Here is a 23,012-nt window from a genome sequence, read left to right as displayed (position 1 = left end):
AGACATTGCCAGCATTGTCGACAGCTGCTCCTTGAGGCCATTTCAGTTGACCAGCCTCTTCTCCAAACTGACCAAACTGAAATACAAATTGGCAGTCTTCATTGAATACTTGTACACGGTTGTTGTTGATGTCTGGTACATAAATCAAACCTTGTCTGCTTACAGCTGGATGTGTGGGTCCATGGAATTCACTCTGTCCACTTCCAAATTTACCAAAGGTTGAGATGTATTTACCATCCTGGGTGTATTTGCTGACACAGTGTCTTGTCTTGTCAGTTCTATCACCTGCTTCTCCATCCCATTCTGTGACATACACAGCGCCATCTACAGGGCTGATAGTGATCCCGCGTGGATACTTAATTTTCTTCTGTCCAAAGAATCTGAGTATTTTACCATTCTCACCACTTACAACAATTTGATGGTTGTCATAATCTGTCATGAAGTAGTTACCATCGTCAGACACTGCTACATCCTTTGGATTGAAGGTGTTCTTAAACTGTGTGAATGTAAAACTTCTTACATGATTGCCATCTTTGTCTATTACTTTTATCCTTTTGTTACCCCAGTCAGATACCACAGTTTGTCCTTTCTTGTTCATGGTAATACTGATTGGCCTGCTAAATTCTCCTTTCCTACTACCATATTTTCCTATAGTCTTCACTAGTCTTCTATTCACCAGAATACTAAAGGGGGATCCAGGAATTGGTTTATCTCCTATTGCCATGGTAACTTGATGTTTACCTGCCATTTCTCCGTTGATAGTGAAAGCTAGTGTACCATCTCTGTTGTCAGTTACTTTGACATCTTGTCGTGTTCCATCTGGTTTTCTCATCTCAGCTGATACAGGTGGTATTGGTATGACTTGTCTTCCCTGTCTGTCCTTGGTTCTGATCACTATGTCACCCGATTCATCTTCCAGTAGCCTAGTTGGAACTTTTTCAACGACACACTGTGCTGCACAGATCTCAGGTGATTTAGGTTTTACTACACTTGTTATGCTACCAGAAGTATATTTTGACTTCTTTTCTTCAGTACATGGCTTTGCAGATTTCAAATCGCCCGTTGTCATAGCAGCATGATGACCAACAGGATTGAATCCTTTGCTTGGAGTGATGGCCCCTACACCATCTGTGTTTGTACACACCAATCCCAGCATTCCTTGCCTTGTCATGTCAGCAGCAGGTCTGAACTCTACTTCTTCAGGTCGGGTTTGTTTTTTGGTATCCATGGCGATAAGACCTTGAATGTGGCACACAGTGTCTTGTTTGTTGGACAGCAGCTGGGCAGCACTCCCATGATGCATCAGTGTCTCTAGGTAACCACATGTACTAGAAATATTGCCATGTTTCATTTCCCATTCATCTATTTGGACTTCAGCAGTTTTCACTTTCTGTCCATACTCCATCTTCAACTCCTCTACAAGTCTCTTCTCTTCCTTTCTTATTTTCTGCACCATCTCCTCCGCTTTCTTTCTTACCTTCTTTTCTTCTTCTAGACACTTTACTTGAAGTCTATCTTTGGTCTGTTTGGTATCTGACTTGCATCTTTCAGTTTCTTTTTCTTTGCCTCTCAGCTTTGCCACCAATTCTTTCAACTGTACGGTGTATTCGTCTGCCACATTTTTGAGTTCTCTGTGGACATGTTTCTCACTACGGTGTTTAATCATGGCACAATCAGTACACATAGTGACTTGACAGGTCTCACAGAAGTATTTGACTTCATTCTCTGGGTGAGTGATACAGTACACTTTTTGTTGCTGTAGCAACCAACTAGTGGTTTTGGCTTCTTTGAACTCCTCAAGTTCAACAACATTGTGTTTTCTTGTAGCTACAAATTTTCTATGTGCCTTGTTACAGATGGAACATAAATTTGAGCTGCAATCAACACACCTGTATAATGCTGTGTTTTCTTCACACGCTTCACAAAGCTCTGGTTCTGACACATCACTTGCTTTTGTGTTTTTAACCAGATCAAGTAGTGAGTTCATGAAGAAGTTGGCTTGCAGTTCAGACACACCACCTTCTTCTAGTTTGAATAGTGTGCCACACGTTGAACAAGTTAGTTTGCCAGTTTTCTTGACTACTGTACCCAAACAATCCTGACAAAAGGTGTGTTGACATGGTAGTATTTTGGGATTCTTGTACTGCTCTAAACAAATTGAACAAGAAAGAAAACCCTCACCAAATTCAGCCAGGAATGTGTCCAAATCTGGAGCAGCGGTGGCCATGATGATGTCTTCAACATAGTCAGTACAGCCCAAATGAATACGAAACTGTAATTGTACTCCTTAAGTTTGTTTGTATTTACTATAATCTGATAGTGTCATATTTATTTTGTCATAGTTACCATGAAAAACACACTAATTTACAGTGAGATAAGGGTTCTATGAGAAAGGTTAAATGTCACAGAAGAATCAACACAGTATTTGTAGGGAGAGATGTGTTTACATGTATTACAATGTACTTCCGTATAAAAGTAATACTTGTGATTTATGGCTGTTCCCTGAAAGTCAGTATTTAATTATATAGTTTATCTGTATCATCCATGTGTGTGGTAGTTAGTTGTATACTATAAACAGTGAAGTATTTAAACATCAATAAAACAGGTAAACATGATTTTTGTAGAACAGTTTGGTTAGTGTGGAATAAATTACAATTATAAAGCTATGAGGCAAATCTTGTTTCAACAGTTAGCATACCATACATACCAACCAAGTCATGTTACCTGTGTACCACTATACCAATATAGTAATAAAAAATATCATTGTACCTCTGTGTCCCATGTATGGTAATAAAAAATCTTTCACAGGCTTTCCTACTTTTGCTCTGCATAGATATTATTGGAAATTGATTATGGTAAAAATCGGGGAATTTTGCAGATAAATTGAATGTACATTGTATTTGAATAGAGATTAGTGACTTGTTGGAATTCAACTGAAATACAATGTATACTATATAACACTATTCAAATGGTTGGTTTGTAATCGATGATGTCATTGTCAGCCATACACTTTGTCCTGTGATTGGCTGGTTTGTAATGAATGATATCATTGTCAGCCATACGCTTTGTCCTGTGATTGGCTGGTTTGTAATGAATGATGTCATTGTCAGCCATACACTTTGTCCTGTGATTGGCTGGTTTGTAATGGATGATGCCATTGTCAGCAATACAGTTAAGTTATGGAATTGACCTCCCTCCCCTCCCCTCCCCTCCCCTCCCCTCCCTATGCTGACCACACTTACTATTCTGTGACTTTTCATAGCTTACATGTATATCAATAATGTTTTTGAAGCAAGCATAATTAAATTTAAATTTTGTAATTTAAATGTTTTTAGTGTACATGTACAGTGCAAGTTATTGTATAAATCTCATCACAGTCGCTTGTCTGGGTAAGATTTGAACCACAACTGTGCCCAATTAAACCTAGCTTTGTGATTGTGAACCTGGTAGAATTAAGTTTGCAGTGTGAATGCATTAGTCTTGTCTGCTTACAGAGGCTGCCCTGAATTATATGCAGTATGACATTGTGCCATTATAGGTCCATGCTTTAGTAATACATTTCAAGCACTTTGAGGAGTGTGGAAAAGTGGTATAATTATAAAATTGATTATTTTTGTGACATTCTCATCAATCAAAATCTTTCTTTTATTCAGGATTACAGGTGGCCTTCTTCAATGTAACACCAGTTTTCATTGGAGGATCAATAGCCAGTGGGAAGTATGATCAAAATCCAGCTGTCAGGACTGCTACTGTCAGCAACAAACACAAAACAGTTCATTTACTGGTGTATGCCAACCATAACACAACCAATGTGACATTCTACCTGGAGGGCAAAGACAAAGAACAGGAAGATGTCCAGGTAGGGGGTTGTAAACTTAGGGAGTCTTGCTGTATTTATCAGTATTAACTTAGGGGATCATATTATTTATCAGTATAAACTTATGGGGTCTTGGTGTATTTATCAGTATAAACTTGGGGTCCACATGTACTTATCACTACAAACTTGGGAGGTCGACAGGTAATGAATAGTAACAAACTTAGGAGGTCTTAGTGCAATCATCTGGACAAACTTAGGACGTCTAGTTGTAATTGTTAGTACAAACTTAAAAGGTCAAGTGCGACACATATGACATGACAGAAGTGCCTGCAGTAGAGATATTCTAGGTACGGTATTTGCACTTAGGTCCAGGTGCACTCATCACTACAAACTTAGGTGGTTCAGATGTCAGTGTTTCCGCTGCCCACTCGCCAAATTGCAAAATGCAAATAAAATCTGCATTTGGCGAGAATGTTTTTGATACAATTAGCCAAACTTGCGAAGCCAATTTAGAATAGGGCACCACAAAATCTATGCGTAATGCTTGTGGTTTCTTTGTCGCAACGTGGAATATCCGTAATTTAAACTACATTGTATTACATTTAGAAGGAAGTGTACACATTGTGCATTCCTCAAAAGTTAAACAAATCATAAAATTGTTACATCAGTAATGCAAATAACGTTCCATCCAACAAACTTGTAAGTTCCGTTGTGTAAAACTTCAGCATCTGATCATGCGATCCATGCTTGTAAAATTTGATCAAGTAGTTCGTCACATGCAAGGGGCAATGGAAGATGAATCGTCTTTATTACCATGCCCTTCCACTATGCAGGAGAACTGTTAACTCGTAATTTATGAAGATATTCGTTTATTCTTGCACAATACATAACGTGGGAACCAGACGAAGAGCATGGTGTAGTGAACGGTAAATTCACGTATTGCATTCGATCTTGTAACGAAGCTCAAAAAGAAAAAGTTTCAGTTTTAGTGAGAATGAAACGTTGACGTGGCAGTTTGAATTTATCTAAGTGAAGTTTTCAGCATAGACTGTCCAACGATGTGGTCCATTTGATCATCGCTTCACTCGTAAATCATGACCCCGAGTATGCCACACTGGAACTCGCACATCATGACCCTAAGTACGCCACACTGGAAATTGCACATCATGACCCTGAGTACACCACGCTGGAACTCGCACATCATGACCCCGAGTACACCACACTGGAACTCGCACATCATGACCCCGAGTACACCACACTGGAACTCGCACATCATGACCCCAAGTATGCCATGCTGGAACTCGCACATCATGACCCTGAGTACGCCACACTGGAACTCAAACATCATGACCCCGAGTATGCCACACTGGAACTTGCACCTCATGACCCCGAGTACACCACACTGGAACTCGCACATCATGACCCTGAGTACGCCACACTGGAACTCAAACATCATGACCCCGAGTATGCCACACTGGAACTTGCACCTCATGACCCCGAGTACACCACACTGGAACTCGCACATCATGACCCCGAGTACGCCACACTGGAACTCACACATCATGACCACGAGTACGCCACACTGGAACTCACACATTATGACTCCCGAGTACGCCACACTGGAAATCGCACACCATGACCCTGAGTATGCCACACTGGAACTCACACATCATGACCCCGAGTACGCCACATTGGAAATCGCACATCAAGACGTTCTCTCAAATTCTTACAATTTGACATTCCTTGTATGACATTGTAATTATAATAATTATTATTTTTTCAACAGTTGTCCTTCAATGTCAGTGTTAATACCAATCCACCTAAGGGAGCTGTTGTACCCCCTAGTTTACTTAAAAAGGTTAAAGAAAGCCACAACATCACAATATCGGAAGAAAAATGGGAATCTAAGGAAATAGAATCTAAGGAAGAATTGTTGATATTTGAGGACGTACCTGAAGGAAATAGGTAAGAAAGGTCACAGAATGAAGTAATTTGTCTTTCTATAACTAATTTTGCATGACATATATAAGGAAGTTTTGGTTTGACAATCATGAGAGACTTAGAGGAGCCAGAAAAGTCATTGTAACCAACCTTGTATCACACACCTTGTATCTGTATAAATATGTAGAATGACCAGATAAATGATATATGATCGACAGAGAGAAAAGACACTCAGTTGAAATATCATCTGAAATAGAGTTATAAAAATCTGGCTTAGAAGAGGACAGCTGTAATTGGGGGCAAGGCATTCTGGGAAACAAGCAAAATGAGGGGACTCCTAGTCTCTTTAAATTTTGTCTAAAAAATTCTACTTTCAGTTTAGGAGCTCCTCACTGTGTGTATTTCCCAGCATGCATCAACCCAGTGTACAACAGGTATCATCTGAGCAGCCAGATTTGTCATTTTTTTTTATAAATTCATTTTAGAGAGACTGCAAAATGTAGTATTGATAAAAATGACTTTTTTTTGGTCCCTTAGCTCTGAGAAATACAGCTAAGATAAAACCAGCCTTGCTTTTGTTCTTTGAATAAATTGTGTACTGTTTTTATGTTGTTGAGAATGACTTCACAGACATTTAATATTCCTTGTGTGTCCATAGACCCTCCTGAACACGTAGAATCTATGGGTTCTCAAACACAAACTAAATTACCATAATTCTGTTATATAACAACTCTCACTCGGTTTTTTTCACTTCCAGGGGACCAAGAGCTAAAATATTACCTGATGAAAATGAAAGAGAAATTGAAGACTTGGATGAAACATTGAAAAATTTACCCTTTGATGTATCGTTAGTTATACAAGAATTACACAAACAAATAGAGGATGGTGAGTTTGCACTGTCTGTATCAACTTTTGTTAGAATATAGATTGATACATTCGATGCTCAATTAAAATTTATAATTTCTGCATGGAATTGAATTATCCCATGATGCTTTGCTCCAAAAAGAATCTTGTTGGAAAGTTGGAAAAAGGCATTCTACAAATGTCCAAAAAGTTTGTTACTGAAAAATGTTTCATTTTTCATCTGATTTTTGCATAAAGTCCGATTTATGTAAATTATATGCAAATCTCAACATTTCACTTGGAAGACATTTTTTTGTGTTGGATTCAGCACCATCCAATTACCGTGAAACAATGGTCTTCCAACTCTTACTCCGGTATACCTATACAGCAGTCACATTTTCTGAAATCGGAACTAGATTATAATAATGATCTTTTTGATTAGTATAGTACTCAACTAAATTGGTGTCTACCAAAGTCCATATAATCATTCTTTTTACTTACATTAAAGGTGACCTAACAGAAAAAGGATTTATCAAACAAAAGGCAAAAATTATCCACAACTATATCAAAACAGGAGAGTTACCATGGCAACCTGAAATAAAACAAATTGATGAAGAAAAACATGATGATGACAAAGCCAATGTAGATGTTGAAATGGAAGATAAAGAAGATGGAGGTGAACAGCAAGATGAAAATAGTAGGGGGGAAATTGTTGATAACTTAGGGGGTATTAATGGTGATAGAGGAAAACCTGTTGATAACTTAGGGGGTATTAATGATGGTAATGATAAGAATCATATCCTGGTGATACAAAGGGATAAAGAAGAGAAGAAAGATGATGTGAAAGAAGAGAAGTTACATGAAGAGGAGATGGTGCAGCAACCCAAACAGCAACAAGGAGAGGTGATGCAGCAACAAGATAAGTTGGTACAACAACCCAAACAGCAAGGTAATGAGATGATGCAACAACCCATACTGCAACAAGAAGGGGTTGCGGAGAAAGTGAAATTAAATGAGCAACTACAAGACAATGTCAAAGGGGAAAATCTACCACTGGAAAAAAATCCACAAGTACAAGAACAGCAGGACCAAGATAAACAGCTGCAGCAGAATCAACCTGGCAATCAAAAGGAAGAATTGGTGAAAGAACCAGAGCGTATTTTGAAAGAGGAAGAACAAATACAAGATATTAACAAGAATTTGGGGGATAAACAGCAAGAATTTGAACTACAACAACCACAGGAAAAATTAGAACAAGAAAATATGAACTTTGACAACAGGAATGAAAACCAAAACCAGAAAAATGAAGGAATTCAAGAAAATGAAGACCACAATAACGGAGTAAAATTACGAAAATTTGAATTAGATCTAGAAAAAAATCATGTGAATTTGAATGAAAATCATGATAATATGCAAATTGATGACAAGGTCAAAGTTGAAAATCATGACAATATGCAAATTGATGATGAGGTCAAAGTTGACATGAACAGAGGACAGGGAATCAAGGGACTTCAGAAAATTAAGATGGCTGCCGATGTAGGACACAAAGACAAATTACTAATGAAAGACGATGATAAGAAAGATAATAATGAAGGCTGGCAGGTTAGAAAACTGATGAGAGTTATTGATGGAGATGAGTTTGAAGAACTGATGTTGAATAATGATGAAATATTGAAAAAGAGAAGTTTCCTTCCATGGGAGAAACAAGATATCTTTAGAGAGATAATTAAGGTGAGTTTGTCATTTTAGTAACTTTCTTTTAATGTAAAATGTCTGAGAAACAAACTTTTTTTATTAATTTGTTCAAGAAAACTCAAACCCATTTTCAGTTCAAATCAAGAAAAAAATGAGGGGGTCACCGTACAAAATGTTTAGATAGAGGTCAAAATAATATAATAAAAAAAGTAAACCATTTTAGAATCCAATATGGCCGTCAACTGCTGTACGGGACAATATTTTATTGTCAATGAACCCCCAAATTTCTATTACTCTGTCAAAACAAGCTAGAACATCCTCTCATATGACATTGGCCACCAACAAACCCTTACATTGCATTGTAAACTTGCGAGGTACCCAACAGTTTCGTTCCTTACACACACAATACCTTCAAATACAATGTTATTGACTTTCAGGCAAAGCTAAAAACAAATTTAAAAAATCGCATCCAGATTAAAAAAAATGTTCTGCATACCTCCAAGAATGGTTGCCAGTGAGTCACACAGAGGTCCTGACAGTGGTGAATTTTGGATTTATCTATTAAATTTTGTGATTTCTATCTCACAGAGTGAACAGATGAAAGAGAGGCAGACATTATATGAAAACAATCACATCCCAGGACGTCGACTTTTAGACACATTTGGTGACTCACTCAGACACGTTAATAAGTTATACAATAAGAAATTTGGATACACAGCCAGAAAAGTGCCAGCACATATGCCTCATATGATTGATGTAGGAATTATGAATGAATTACATGATTCGTAAGTATCTATATAACTGTCCCCAAATGGGTACCACCTAAAGGGGGCTATAGGAATAACAGATGTCTGTCAATCCATCTGTGTGTATGTGTGTGTGTGTGTGTGTGTGTGTGTGTATGTCTGTTTATTCTTTGTATCTATTTTAGCTCCAAATGGACACCACCAAAAAGGGCTATGGCTATGTAGGAATAGCCATGTCTGCCAATCCATTTGTGTGTGTGTGTGTGTGTGTGTGTGTGTGTGTGTGTGTGTCTGTTTCTGTGTGTGTGTATGTGTGTGTCTGTTTCTGTGTGTGTCTGTGTCTGTGTGTGTGTGTGTGTGTGTGTGTGTGTGTGTGTGTGTGTGTGTGTCCAACTGGGTATGGTCCTGTCTCTGACAACCATGTAATGTCAATCTTTGAGTTATAGAACAGTTAGCATGTCTAATTAGTTTTATACTATGCATAATTTGTGGGAACTTATTTGTTCTGTACTAGTGACTAGTTATATTTTAATGATAAATTATAATAGAAAAGATATATTAAGATTTATAAGATTTATATACAAATGAACAACTTTTGAAAATTATAAATCAAGCTATTGTGTCTCTGTAATGTAATTCTGCAAATAATGTTGGCATAAAGTTCTAAAGTTCGAAATGCGTCCATTTGTTTTGAGTCATTCCCAAAGTAGATATTCACCAGGAAGACATATTTTAATGTTATTTTGATGTATTGTTGTTGACAGATTTCCTGAAGAATTTGACAAGACGTCTTCCCACCAAGTAAGACACCAAGAAGACATGCAGTTTGCGTTCTCTTATATGTATTTCATGATGAGTCAAACTGTAGAAATCAACATGTCGGACATCTTTGATGAATATGACACAGACCATTCAGGGTGAGTAATTGAAACGCCCCTACTATGTAATGGAATAGCCATGCATTCAATTGAAGTAGTTTATAGAGCTGAGAATTGGGATATTCTATCATCAAAAGAAAGGTATGAAAGTGTCTTTGATTTTATGACTACATGAATATGACACAGATCACTCAGCCTAAGGGTGAGTAACTGACACCCCTACTTTATAATGGCATAACCGAAACAGGTTGGATATGGAAGAGTCTATTTTCTAAAATTGGTTTTAATAGGTTGTTAGTGCTTTTTGGAATATCAGACATAGGAGGATGGGTAAATGACACACACCTTGGATATATTGGAATATGTGGATGACTCACAATAGAAAAGGGGTTTGGAAAACAGCAGTAATAGAAATGACAATACAAGCAAGTAGTACTAGTATACGCTGGGAACTCTGTTCTTTATATGCACACGCACTCCAACTTGTAACTGAAACTTACATCACACAAGAATGCACGCGCACTCCAACTTGTAACTGAAACTTACATCACACAAGAATGCACGCGCACTCCAACTTGTAACTGAAACTTACATCACACAAGAATGCACGCGCACTCCAACTTGTAACTGAAACTTACATCACACAAGAATGCACACGCACTCCAACTTGTAACTGAAACTTACATCACACAAGAATGCACGCGCACTCCAACTTGTAACTGAAACTTACATCACACAAGAATGCACGCGCACTCCAACTTGTAACTGAAACTCACCTCACACAAGAATGCACGCGCACTCAAACTTGTAACTGAAACTTACACCACACAAGAAATTTTGATTTGATCGTCTGCCTTATCGTCGGGCTGCGTGCTGATTGGTTGATTATGTATGACGTATGACTATATAATGAGTTCATCAGAAAGGGCAACAATGTTAACAACAACAATAACACAAAATATGAATCAATAAATGTAATTCACGACAGAATAGTCAAAGTGTGTTCTTTACTATTCGTACTGAAAAATGGAATCTTCCAATTGTGATCAAATGTCATCTACATCCATCATGGTCATTGTTGCCATATCTAACCAGTCAAATGTAAATTGAATATATCACAACTGACATATATGTTGACTCTTAACCTTTGAACTTTCCAGGGCTTTGTCAGACCGAGAGATTCGTACCATCGCCACCAAGATATATGAGTTACCTCTGGATTTACAGACATTGACAGGGTTAGAGAAGATTATGAAAGATTGTGCAGCCAAGTTACCAAAAGAAATGGTATTAGAACCTCCTACACCAGAACAATATTATGATAAAGAAATGGTAAGGAATGTTTGTGGAATTTCTAAGAAACAGTGCTTGCAAGATAGTGTTAGAGAACTCCTGTGAAATTTCGAAGAAACAGTACTGGAACTCCCCTCGCGTTGTGCTAGAACTCCCCCAGTGTTGTGCTAGAACTCCCCTCGTGTTGTCCTAGAACTCTCCCACTGAGTTTTGTCCTAGAACTTCCCCAGTGTTGTGCTAGAACTCCCCTCGTGTTGTCCTAGAACTCTCCCACTGAGTTTTGTCCTAGAACTCCCCCAGTGTTGTGCTAGAACTCCCCTCGTGTTGTCCTAGAACTCTCCCACTGAGTTTTGTCCTAGAACTCCCCCAGTGATGTGCTAGAACTCCCCCACTGAGTGTTGTGCTAGAATTCCTTCACGCAGTCTTGTGCTAGAACTCCCCCAGTGTTCTGATAGAAAAATAGTAACATACGGTTATAGAACTCCTTTGGTAATTTCTAAGAAATAGTGCTAGAACCTCCTACCTCATGATAAAGGAACTTTACAGTAAAAACCCTTTCTGTGAAATTTCTAAGAATTTGTGCTGGAACCCTTGCCAGGAAATTTTTAATTCAATGTGACCATGAAAATGTGTTCAGATGTTCCCAAATTCAGGTAGCCGGTCGTGTCTAATCATTTCACATTGTACTGCCTGCCAAATCAATCTTCTTCCTCCCAAGAGGTATTTGTTTGTACACAAGTAACTACAAGTTGGGAGAATGAGGATTACCGTGCACCTGACACATCCTAAATTTGCTAAATTTTTCATGCCGCAGAAATTAAATTATTCCTCAGTTAGTATAAAATCGAATGTTTTAATCAGTATTTTGATTACTTTACATGTATGAATTATTATTATTTCTAGGTTCTATTGGTCTGAGAATTAATTTTCAAAAATCAAATGGTGTGTGTTTTTCTTACAGCCTTTGATAACTAAATATCTGGTGCTACACTGTGATCCATTGATGGAAATGTTAAATAAAACACATCAAGGACAAACCAAATACAAGTAAGTCAAACCTAGTTCTGTTTTTAGTTATAATATCCTATTATGACTACGATATCAATCTACGTATGTTATCTCTCTATCCATCACCTGCCTTGAAGGTTATTCATTGAAACTCATCTGTCTTAGCTTGCCCTCAAGCGGTTTACCTGATTGGTTGCCATCGACAACTCAGTGTCCATTGTGGTGAAAAAACTGTAACTGCTTCAAAGAAAATTCGGTGACAGAAGCAACCATGTTGGAAGAGCAAAGTATGTTGTATATAAAGAAACTCTGCTGGATATTGACAGGTTGTAGCCGTTTTAGGGTGATCTTTCCTTCAAGGCAGTTGACAGAGAGGAAAAGTGAGTGAAAAAATCACATGGCAGTACATGAAGAAGTCAACAAAGAAGTCAACAAAATATGCCTTAAAAATTCCAAGAGTTCCTAAAAATTACATCATTGTTGCAGAGTATTTTGACTTGTCAAGCGTGCAACCAACTTTTGCCATGAAACACAATGGTGGACCATAGTAACTCAATTATCATATCTTCTGCTTCTGCTTGATACAAACCAATGTTAAGTATATTTATTGAAAGTTTTGAACAATAGTGATATCGTCTATAGATCTGTTCTAGTATCATCTAATTAAATCATCCATTTTGTCCTGATTTGTTTAGACATGAAGTTCTTGGTGATGAAGAAATTGCTTTTAAAATGATCCGAACCAATGTGTCTCAGGTGATTGGTCAATTAGATGACGTTAGAAGAAACCCTAAGTAAGTTTTTTGTTGATTTACTCGTAACAAGTATTTATCTCCCAAATATTAGTCAAATTGATAGATTACTAGTCTAGAGGCTATCTGTGGCATCCAATCTCTTATCATGTCTAGCTTAATGAGGAATTGAGATGAAATTTCAATTATAAGTGAAGCCACACACATGTTCTTTATTATCATGTCTTTGTTAATCAATCACAGAATTCTGCCTAGTAATAAGTGAGTGTTTATTGGGATCATTTACATAATGTCCAAATATGGTATATTTGTCAGATCAGGATGTTACTTAATACATTGTTTACATCATTTTAACAATTGGGGGTTTACTCATTTACATGAACAACTTTGGTTCATGATTTCTCATTGTGCTAGACGGGTGAAGAGAGAATTTGAGCTTCAAAGCCACAGGTCGCCACTAGACGATAGATTCCTAGGTTTGACAAGTACATTGTACATGTAATCTGAACATTGGTGGAAGTACATAATCTAGTAATCTGTGTAATGGAGATGAGGAAATACCAAGATGTTCAGTATTCTACTATTAGGGCTTGTTAGAGATAATACAGGGAAATAGAAGTTACCTCGGCATTTTGCTAATAGGACATGTCTGTTGGTGTTTTTTGACATAAACATAGACATATTTCAACTTCACATACATAGTTTTGGAAAGAGGAAAGAAAACCTAACATTTCTTCTGACAAATTGTTATATACATTGAACACCAGACTGATAGCAGTAGTTAGTCAGTCCATGATAATCACTCACTATATTGAACACATATTGCCTGGCCATGAGGGCTATAGCACCCGTTTATTACACCCAAGGGACTGTGAGTTACCAGAATCAAATACTATTTCCCGAGGCCAAAGGCCGAGGGAAATAGCATGTGATTGTGGTAACTCACAGCCACGAGGGGGTAATAAACGGGTGCTATAGCCGAATATAGGCCAGTCAATATGTGTTTTATAATATACCTCATGCTGTGAACTCGCGGTGGCAGACGACATCGTCAGAAGCTGCCATTTTGACCTGCTGTGAACGCGCGGTGGTCACGTGACCTTGTAAAAGTTGATGGAACTATTTCCCTAGGGAAATAGTCATTCTATTTTCCTATCACATGACTGATTCTAGCGAATCATGGCACAACATTATCACTAGGTATATTATAAATATATATTTTTTTTTTATTTATATTTATATTTTTTCTGTAACTTAGCTTCTGCCCAATTGTGAACTATATTTATATTAAAGTAGGATTTTTTTTCTCAACAGAAAATTTATATGTTTAAATGATAATATAGAACACAACAGTAAAGATGCCCACGTAGTGAAAGCTGTATTACAAGATTTCTATGAATCATTATTTCCTATTCCATCACAATTCGAACTTCCACGAGAATATCGAAACAGATTTCTTAGTATGGATGAACTCAATGAATGGTAAGTTGTATTGTATAAATCAGTCAGTGCTATGATAGTCTCTCTGTCTGTCTGTCCCTCCCTTCCTCTCTCCCTCCCTCCCTCTCTCTACATAATTGCATAGCAGCCAGTGAATTCTACTCTTTTTTTCCTTAATATTAACATTGATATAACTTTTACACTTTTGCGCAATGTGTCTGTTACACTAGCTTGCCATATATCTTCCTAATCTTAATTTGCATGAAGTGTGCCAAATGGTGAAGGCTTTAGGGGTGTCATACATTTAGGTCGTGCCAATTGGACCTTTCAGTTTGGAAGATGTATAGTCACAAGCCCTGACAATCAAAACAATGATGTGTGTCTGTAATCAACACATGTGCATTGAAAAAAATATGAATTGTTTCTTTATATGTTGTAAAAAAAATTAACAAAAAGTAATGCAGAGCTCAAATTTACCTTCAACATGTCATATCAGATTTAGCCGAGTGACTTGTTTCAGCTATAGGATTATTCATTGTTTGTGGTCAAACAGAATACCACCTTTAAGGTAATCTCAATGTATTGTTTAGTACTGGATGTGTTCTTGACTCATGTTAATTTCAAGTCCTGTAATGTACATTTTAGTATAATTACCATAACCTGAATGCTAGCTCTAAAAAACACATTGTGGACTTTTATATATTTTCAGGAGAAGATACCGTGATTGGTTAAAATTCTGGACCCACCTGTCTTTAGCCTGTCTTGTTATTTTTACACTGGCATCATTTTGTTCAAATCAGGTATGTAAAAGGGGGAAAGTCTGTAACTTTATGGTCTAATCAGGTATGTCAAGGGGAAAGTCTGTAACTTTATGGTCTAATCAGGTATGTAAAGGGGGAAAGTCTGTAACTTTATGGTCTAATCAGGTATGTAAAGGGGGAAAGTCTGTAACTTTATGGTCTAATCAGGTATGTCAAGGGGGAAAGTCTGTAACTTTATGGTCTGATCAGGTATGTCAAGGGGGAAAGTCTGTAACTTTATGGTCTAATCAGGTATGTCAAGGGGGAAAGTCTGTAACTTTATGGTCTGATCAGGTATGTCAAGGGGGAAAGTCTGTAACTTTATGGTCTAATCAGGTATGTCAAGGGGGAAAGTCTGTAACTTTATGGTCTGATCAGGTATGTCAAGGGGGAAAGTCTGTAACTTTATGGTCTAATCAGGTATGTCAAGGGGGAAAGTCTGTAACTTTATGGTCTGATCAGGTATGTCAAGGGGGAAAGTCTGTAACTTTATGGTCTGATCAGGTATGTCAAGGGGGAAAGTCTGTAACTTTATGGTCTGATCAGGTATGTCAAGGGGGAAAGTCTGTAACTTTATGGTCTAATCAGGTATGTCAAGGGGGAAAGTCTGTAACTTTATGGTCTGATCAGGTATGTCAAGGGGGAAAGTCTGTAACTTTATGGTCTAATCAGGTATGTCAAGGGGGAAAGTCTGTAACTTTATGGTCTAATCAGGTATGTCAAGGGGGAAAGTCTGTAACTTTATGGTCTAATCAGGTATGTCAAGGGGGAAAGTCTGTAACTTTATGGTCTATGCTGATAATTTTTTTTTTCAAATGTACAACTTTAAACAGTGAATTAAAGCACTTTCTGTAAGTGCACTCATGATATCATTTTTATCAAGTGTAATAGTATATTACTCTTTCAGATGCGTTAATAAAAGCTACGGTAGTATATGTGGCCTTTCTAACATTCAGTTTGTACATTGTAAAACAGCATTTCCTGCAAATGAACACCAGACTGATAGCAGTGACTGATAGCCTTCACAACCATAGTGAAACCTAGGCAATGTTTTATGACATCTATATTTACACTCTAATCATTGACTACTCGCTTGCTTTGCACTGCTAACAATCTTTGCAAAGACGGACATACAGCGATACCACATACCTAATGATCAATGCAATTGAAACCAGGTGTGTGTTCCAGTTAAGTACTTGATGTTATTGCAACAGCTGTAGATATTCACTTTTGAGTCTGTGTAGTTAGTCAGTCCATGATAATCACTCAACGTGTCTTTCCTTTCTTTACAGTTGGTAGCTTTAAAAAGAAAACTATTTCCAGAAAGAAGATCCGGTCGAAAAAATTCACAAACAGAAAAGCTGCAGCAAGTATGACAAAAAAGTAATTTGTTTATATTTGCATCATTTTAGCATTGCCCTGCATTGTGCCCATCTATCAAAGTAAACATCTTGTAAATCAGGTGTAAGGTAATTAAAACGACAAGGAATTAATCAACAGACTTGGTAACAATGAAGTAAAGAGGAAATGCCATACATATATGTATTAGATACACACTGAATATTCATGACTCCTTAGTACTTATTACTTTTAGATGAATAGTCATGAATATTCAGTGTGCATCTAATGAATATGTATGTTTAATAAGTCCCATGATGCAATGGTGGACCAGTATTAGAACAATAGATGTGAAATACGATATGTAGACTTTCAATTTGGTGTTTCTTGGTAATCGCACAAAATCATGTGATACAAAATTATGAAAAGACTCCCTAGAACCCAAAGTTTTAGAATACATCTCTTTTACAGTAGGGTTGTTCCACTTTAAAGGAACACAGGCTGAGATTATAAGCTTTTTTTTATTCAATTGAAAAATACTAATTATAATAAATCAAACTTAATCTAGTGTGACTCTATTGTGGATGTGTGACATACAATGTAGACAATGTGCTCTGGGGATGAATTTCCCTCAAAATCAAAGTTCGTCAATTCTCTCCAAACTTTGACATACTAAACCTTGCTTCTGGTCCTTTGGAAATAATATAAGCTTTGGTTCGCTATTTTTGTTTTCTGTGAAATTATAACTCTTTTATTTTCCCATGGTGTTTAGTGGTCATATAGAATTCTAAAATGACGAAATTTTGATATCATTTTGATCTCGTTTTCAAAAATTTGCTACATTGACCCTATTTTTTAAATTCATTTTAACTGATACATGTAATATGTGTGAGTTTTCTTGAACACCATAACAACAAAATTTTTTAAAAGTTTCATTTCTGAGGCTCGTTCTATGTTAAAAATCACTTCCCAGGATTGTTATCAAAGCCAGTAAATTAGCACATTGTTCATTGATAATACATATTAAATGTAATTTACAAGACTATTAAGCGACCTTTCATATTAACTAAAATTAACTCTCTGTAATTAATACAATGCAAAATTTGTGTTCCGTATTACTTTTGCACAGAGTAGGCATTTATCAAGATATTTTATGATGATGAATATTAAATTATGCAAAGCATATTCAGATTTCTGTGACATTATTAAGAATAACAGTTGAAACAAGTCTGTTGGTTGATTCCTTTGTAAACATCTCCTTCGGTTCTTGGTCTTTCTATATACTGGACATCTCCATATCATGCATGTCATGCCAACAGTGCTAAAAAAATAGAAAACAAGTTTGCCTGCTGTGATAGAGGGACCGTGATTTACCCAAAGTCTCAAGACTTGAATGTCTTTTGTTTCAGCTTGTCATGTTTTCTTGTTTTTTTATGCTTATCTACACAGTACAAGATAAGATGACATTTAATATTCACAGAGAGTGAATATTTATGAGTCTTGGACAATAATTATGTATACTCCAGTGTTGAAACCTGGTCAAATGCTATAGCCATGATATTAATTCTGTGTTTGTTTAGTGCACAGAGCCAGTTGATAAGTGGTTGTTTTATGTTTATTTATACAGTGTAAGATTAGAGGCCTTTTGATATTCATTGAATATGTATGAGGCAATAGTTAGACATCCTCCAGTATGTCTATGAATGTTGTCAATCATCCAAGTATGGAGTTAATAGTGAAATAAATTTACAATCTATCCTACTGGACTTGATGTTGTTCCAAGTGGCAACAGTTTCACGTCCTATCCTGGATGCTCCTTCAGGCAGACTGATGCTTTTATGACAGGTGGTTGGTGAGACCCGACAGAGTAGAATTGTCATGTGATGATGACAACTGTCAAGGAACTTCCATAACTTGGCAGGCGTATACGTACAACACTGTGGTTAGTAAAATTGCAGGATATTGACATGAAACTGTTGCCAATCAAAAACAGAGTGCAGTTGGATAGATTGTTATTACTTTCATTATGTACAGACTCCTGGTTTGAAACCTGGTGAAACATTCTGGCCATATTTGTGTTCATTTAGTGCAGAATTGATAACAAGAGCATGCCTCACCAACCTAATTTATTATATGAATACTAATGAGCCTTGCATCTTTCATTAGGTGGTATATGCATGAGATGTCGCTGTCATGTTAAAAGCAAGTTTTTCATAGAATGGCAAATTTTAAATAATTTAAAAGCATACTCCTGCAAGTGTTTACGTTTGTTCTGTCTTTGTACATCGCTCCCTTTCCTGCATGATGGCATGCTTGTCACTTCTAAATAATTCAAGCCAAAGTCATAAAGTTCAGGCAATTTCACATAAAAACATGCACATTTAAAGCAAGAATAACTTAACATTCAAGAAATTAGTAACTGCTGCAATAGATTGTCACGTTATAATATGAAAAATAAAATATCAAAAAATATCAAGGTTTGTATAATAATAAGTTACTAGATTTTGAGATATTTTTTTTATCTGTCTTCTTTTCCAGTAGAGTGATTAGCAGGTGTGTAATATCAGAAGAAAGGAAAGAAAAACTCTCCATGGAAATGTGTTACTGAGAATTTAACTTGATTCCAGCTGTGACCTTGACTATGAACTCTCTCGGTACAATTTTGTCAGTTCCTGGATGCAGCATACCCCTCACTTTACAACTCCCTAAACATTTCAATTTTCACCACATAAATCCAAGAAACAGCCACATTATAATCATCTCTTAAAGACGTACAGAATACAGTGGAGGAAAGAAATAACCAAATGTCACACTCGAGCCCCATGCATGCTATGCATTTACCAAGAGAACTTATTTGAATCCCTGTTCCACCAGCAAATAGCCCCGTGGGTCCAAGTCTATGAATATCTGTCCAGTAAGTATGGAGGGATCGCAGCAAGGTTAATGTCTTGCACCCCAATAACTTAACATAATATCCGACCGCCACACAAAAAAACAGGACTTTATGTTTTCTGCATAAGCGTTGCAGAGCAGTGACTGTTCCACTACTACTCTGGCAATTAACTTTTTGGTTTACTAGGGCGGATTTTTATTATTCACTTTACTGAGAGAGGAAAGTAAAGGGTGGCACAGAGGGATGGTGACACATTGATGTACTTAAAGGTAACCTTCAGTGGAAAAAAAAGAGAATATTATTCCTTTGTCATAAATTATTGTATGTCGGAGTGGAAAGCAATGTCATTGCAATCCCCTGTCAGAATTAACCAGCTTGGCTGTCAAAAGACAGACAGACAGACAGACAGCCAGGCAGGTAGAAGGACAGATGCACTGACAGACATGGGTTATCCCTACTCTGGTTGTCAACAGAAAGACATTGGAAGTTTTATAATTATAAGAGCACACTATGTAAATACACTTTATACTAAATCATCAATTTGTACAATTTTTACTAGTCCTACATTGTTTGCACCCCCTATCACTACAAAATAGAACATTCACACAGTAGAAAACTGTAAGGTAATACCAATAAACCAAGATTAGAGGGGTGAGAAGCATGTTTCAGACTTCATTTTATCATGCATACTTTCTGATAGGTATGTTTTAATTCAAATGTGCAAATAATATATAAACGTTTCTTTGCAGTATGTATGGCGATCTGTAAATCTCTCACATATACATACATACAGTAAACATTAAATTATTGTGTTATCCATACTTGTATTGTACTGTATGGAGACCACTCTTTCAGCAACCTCTAGCCAAAATGATATAGGCTTGGTGTTTCATTCATGGGACATTATGTTTTTGACTCATAAATAGACATATTTCAACTCTAGACTAACAATAACAGAGACACAATAAACATTGTAGGATCCTTTCCCCAATCACATTGAACACTGATAAGCATTGCTATTCCATAACAGTGCAGTAAAAACAGGCTTCTCATGAAAACATTACACATTTTAATAGCTGCAATTGTTTATTTTCTAACTGATAATCAACATTTCAACTTGACTACTTCTACATCCCCACTATGCACGGCACCAATGTAATTGTTTATTTTGCATTAGAAGTTGTCTGAGGGTGTGTATTAAATGAGTGAAACACCAAGCCTACATCGTTCTAGCTGTAATGATCAGTGTCGATCACTTCTCAGCACAATTAAGTCCTCAAGTATTTTTTGTTACTTTTGATATCGAAATATTGAAATACAATTCACTTTCTCTTTTCTCTTCTTTCAAAAACTTTCTTGATCGTTTTCACAAAATTTTCCTTCATTTCCACACATAAACTGGATAAAATTATGTGAAAAAATTAGACAACCTACAAATAAATAAACTGTGATTTATTGTTCTGTGTATTGATTATAGTCAAGTCGATATTATCACCAAACTGTAAATCATCTGTTTCCATGGCAATGCTTGTAATTAATGTGCAACAACAACTGTAATGTACATGAACATTGGTCGTAAAATAGAATTGTTGATATATTGTCATATCCATGCCAATTTTCACATGAATTAGTGCATTGTGGGTTTATGGGGTCAAAGGCTATTTTCAATACAGTTCAAGTGTCATAATAATTATATAAGGTCAGAGTTCATAGATTCACAGTTTCAGGGTATTACATTTTGTTGTTTTTATTACAAAACATTCAAGTTATTTTCAAGTACAGTGTATTTAGAGTTCAATTGCAAGCACAAGTCACATGCTGCAGGTCAAAGATAATAATATTGTAGGTCATAGTTCATATGGTACAGGTCAAAGTTCACATGCTGCAGGTCAAAGATAATAATATTGTAGGTCATAGTTCACATTCATACAAGTTGGTGATATCTGGCATTGGCCAAGTTCATGTGGTATAGGTCATAGTTCAAAGTTTACAGGTTAGAGTTTAACTACAGGATAACTTCATATTTCACTGTCAGACTCCATAATGTCTGACTTCACACATTCAAGTCCATTACTTGTTATAAGGCAATGCCAATCCAGGAAATAAATGTAATTTTTATAAACTTTGGGTTCTGGAGAGTCATTTCATGATTTCACATCACATAAATTGTGCACCGTTGCCAAATTGAAAAAAAACACTGAATATTCATGACTCCTAAGTGCTTATTACTTTTAGGTAATAGTCATGAATATTCAGTGTGCTTCTAATAAATATGTATGTCTGCTAAGTCCCATGATGCAATGGTGAACTAGCGTGAAACAATATAGGCGATATTGAGTTTCAGTTTGGTCGTAGAAATCATGTGATGTGAAATCATGAAATAACTCCCGAGAACCCAAAGTTTATGAAAACGCGTCCATTTCCTGGACTGGCATTTCCTATTCATTAACCACACCTGCAGTTAAAAAACACCTTGCTAAATCTTAGATTATTTTGTTAGAGTTGATATGAGTTTTCTTTCCAACTTTCAATATTTTCAAATGGTAGGTACTGGTATGTTTTGATAAAACGCAGCATCTTTCCAGGGTGTAAATATTCTTACTAAGTTTCCTCCCAGTACTGCTAGTCCTCAATCCAATTATTTGGTGCCATTTAGATTCCTTCAGTTTAATCAAGATTTGTACAAATTGACTTCTTTTTTTGTAATGGTACTGGTATTTTATTAGTAAAAAGTGAAATCCACCTCTCTCTGTACTGTGTGATATTTTTTAACCCCCCCCCCCCCCCCCCCAGACTGTAATTGGTCCAGGCTTATCAGCTACCCCTAAAGGGAGGTTAGACCACACCCACAAAGACTGATCTGTCAGTCTACCCCCACCCCCACCCCCTTCTATGTTCAACTACTGTATGTTTGCTGACTGACATGAGATAAGTCATTTCCATAGCATAGAGCTAACCTGAACAATGAATGATACACAAGTTCACTTTGTATTTTAACTGCAACCATACATGATTTAAGTGATACACAAGTGTATACTATGATGGTACTAAGTTAGGGGGTCAGTAATGATACTGAAACAGTACTAAGTTAGGGGGTCAGTAACAATACATGAGATAGACAAGTCTATACTATGATAATACTAAGTTAGGGGGTCAATAACGATACTGAAACAGTACTAAGTTAGGGGGTCAGTAACGATACATGAGACAGACAAGTCTACTATGCCAAATACTGTAATTCTTACAAACCAGTGTTAGATTAGGATTAAAATCGAGGTGTGAAAAACGGTTGTCTGGCAAAAGCTGTAGAAAAAATTTGGTCCTGCACAACAATGATCCTATTTGATACTTGTACCCTCAGATAGTACATCAACCCCAGAATTCAATATTGAATTTGTAAAAAAAAAAAGACCAAGGGTTTCAAGTTCACTCAATCTTTTTATTTATTCAATAAACAATGGTACACATCGCATTTTCTTGATAGTTTTAGACAAACCTTAGTGTAAGTTTCCATAAGAGTTAAAATTTTCATTCAAGGGTCCATCCTGACTGAATACGTCAACTGTGG

At 36.6% G+C, this 23,012-nt stretch overlaps 1 protein-coding gene across 1 annotated transcript in view; it reads left to right on the top strand.

The window, feature by feature from the left end:
* LOC144448632 (N-acetylglucosamine-1-phosphotransferase subunits alpha/beta-like) overlaps nucleotides 1–19,806 on the top strand; it is a 56,925-nt gene extending 37,119 nt beyond the window's left edge. The window contains exons 16-29 of the mRNA XM_078138909.1: nucleotides 3,654–3,859; nucleotides 5,604–5,782; nucleotides 6,516–6,643; nucleotides 7,110–7,942; nucleotides 8,072–8,332; nucleotides 8,885–9,081; nucleotides 9,807–9,959; nucleotides 11,081–11,252; nucleotides 12,175–12,260; nucleotides 12,917–13,015; nucleotides 14,288–14,455; nucleotides 15,123–15,213; nucleotides 16,506–16,596; nucleotides 19,090–19,806. Coding sequence (XP_077995035.1) covers nucleotides 3,654–3,859; nucleotides 5,604–5,782; nucleotides 6,516–6,643; nucleotides 7,110–7,942; nucleotides 8,072–8,332; nucleotides 8,885–9,081; nucleotides 9,807–9,959; nucleotides 11,081–11,252; nucleotides 12,175–12,260; nucleotides 12,917–13,015; nucleotides 14,288–14,455; nucleotides 15,123–15,213; nucleotides 16,506–16,589 — 2,657 coding nt within the window. The 3' untranslated portion in view covers nucleotides 16,590–16,596; nucleotides 19,090–19,806. The remainder of the gene's footprint in view (nucleotides 1–3,653; nucleotides 3,860–5,603; nucleotides 5,783–6,515; nucleotides 6,644–7,109; nucleotides 7,943–8,071; nucleotides 8,333–8,884; nucleotides 9,082–9,806; nucleotides 9,960–11,080; nucleotides 11,253–12,174; nucleotides 12,261–12,916; nucleotides 13,016–14,287; nucleotides 14,456–15,122; nucleotides 15,214–16,505; nucleotides 16,597–19,089) is intronic.
* Nucleotides 19,807–23,012: the final 3,206 nt, after the last annotated feature.

Source organism: Glandiceps talaboti, chromosome 17 (genome assembly GCF_964340395.1).
Source record: "Glandiceps talaboti chromosome 17, keGlaTala1.1, whole genome shotgun sequence".
Classification (NCBI taxonomy): Eukaryota; Metazoa; Hemichordata; class Enteropneusta; family Spengelidae; genus Glandiceps; species Glandiceps talaboti.
Note: the sequence above shows the minus strand (reverse complement) of the source record. Positions and strands in the feature narration are given on the sequence as shown.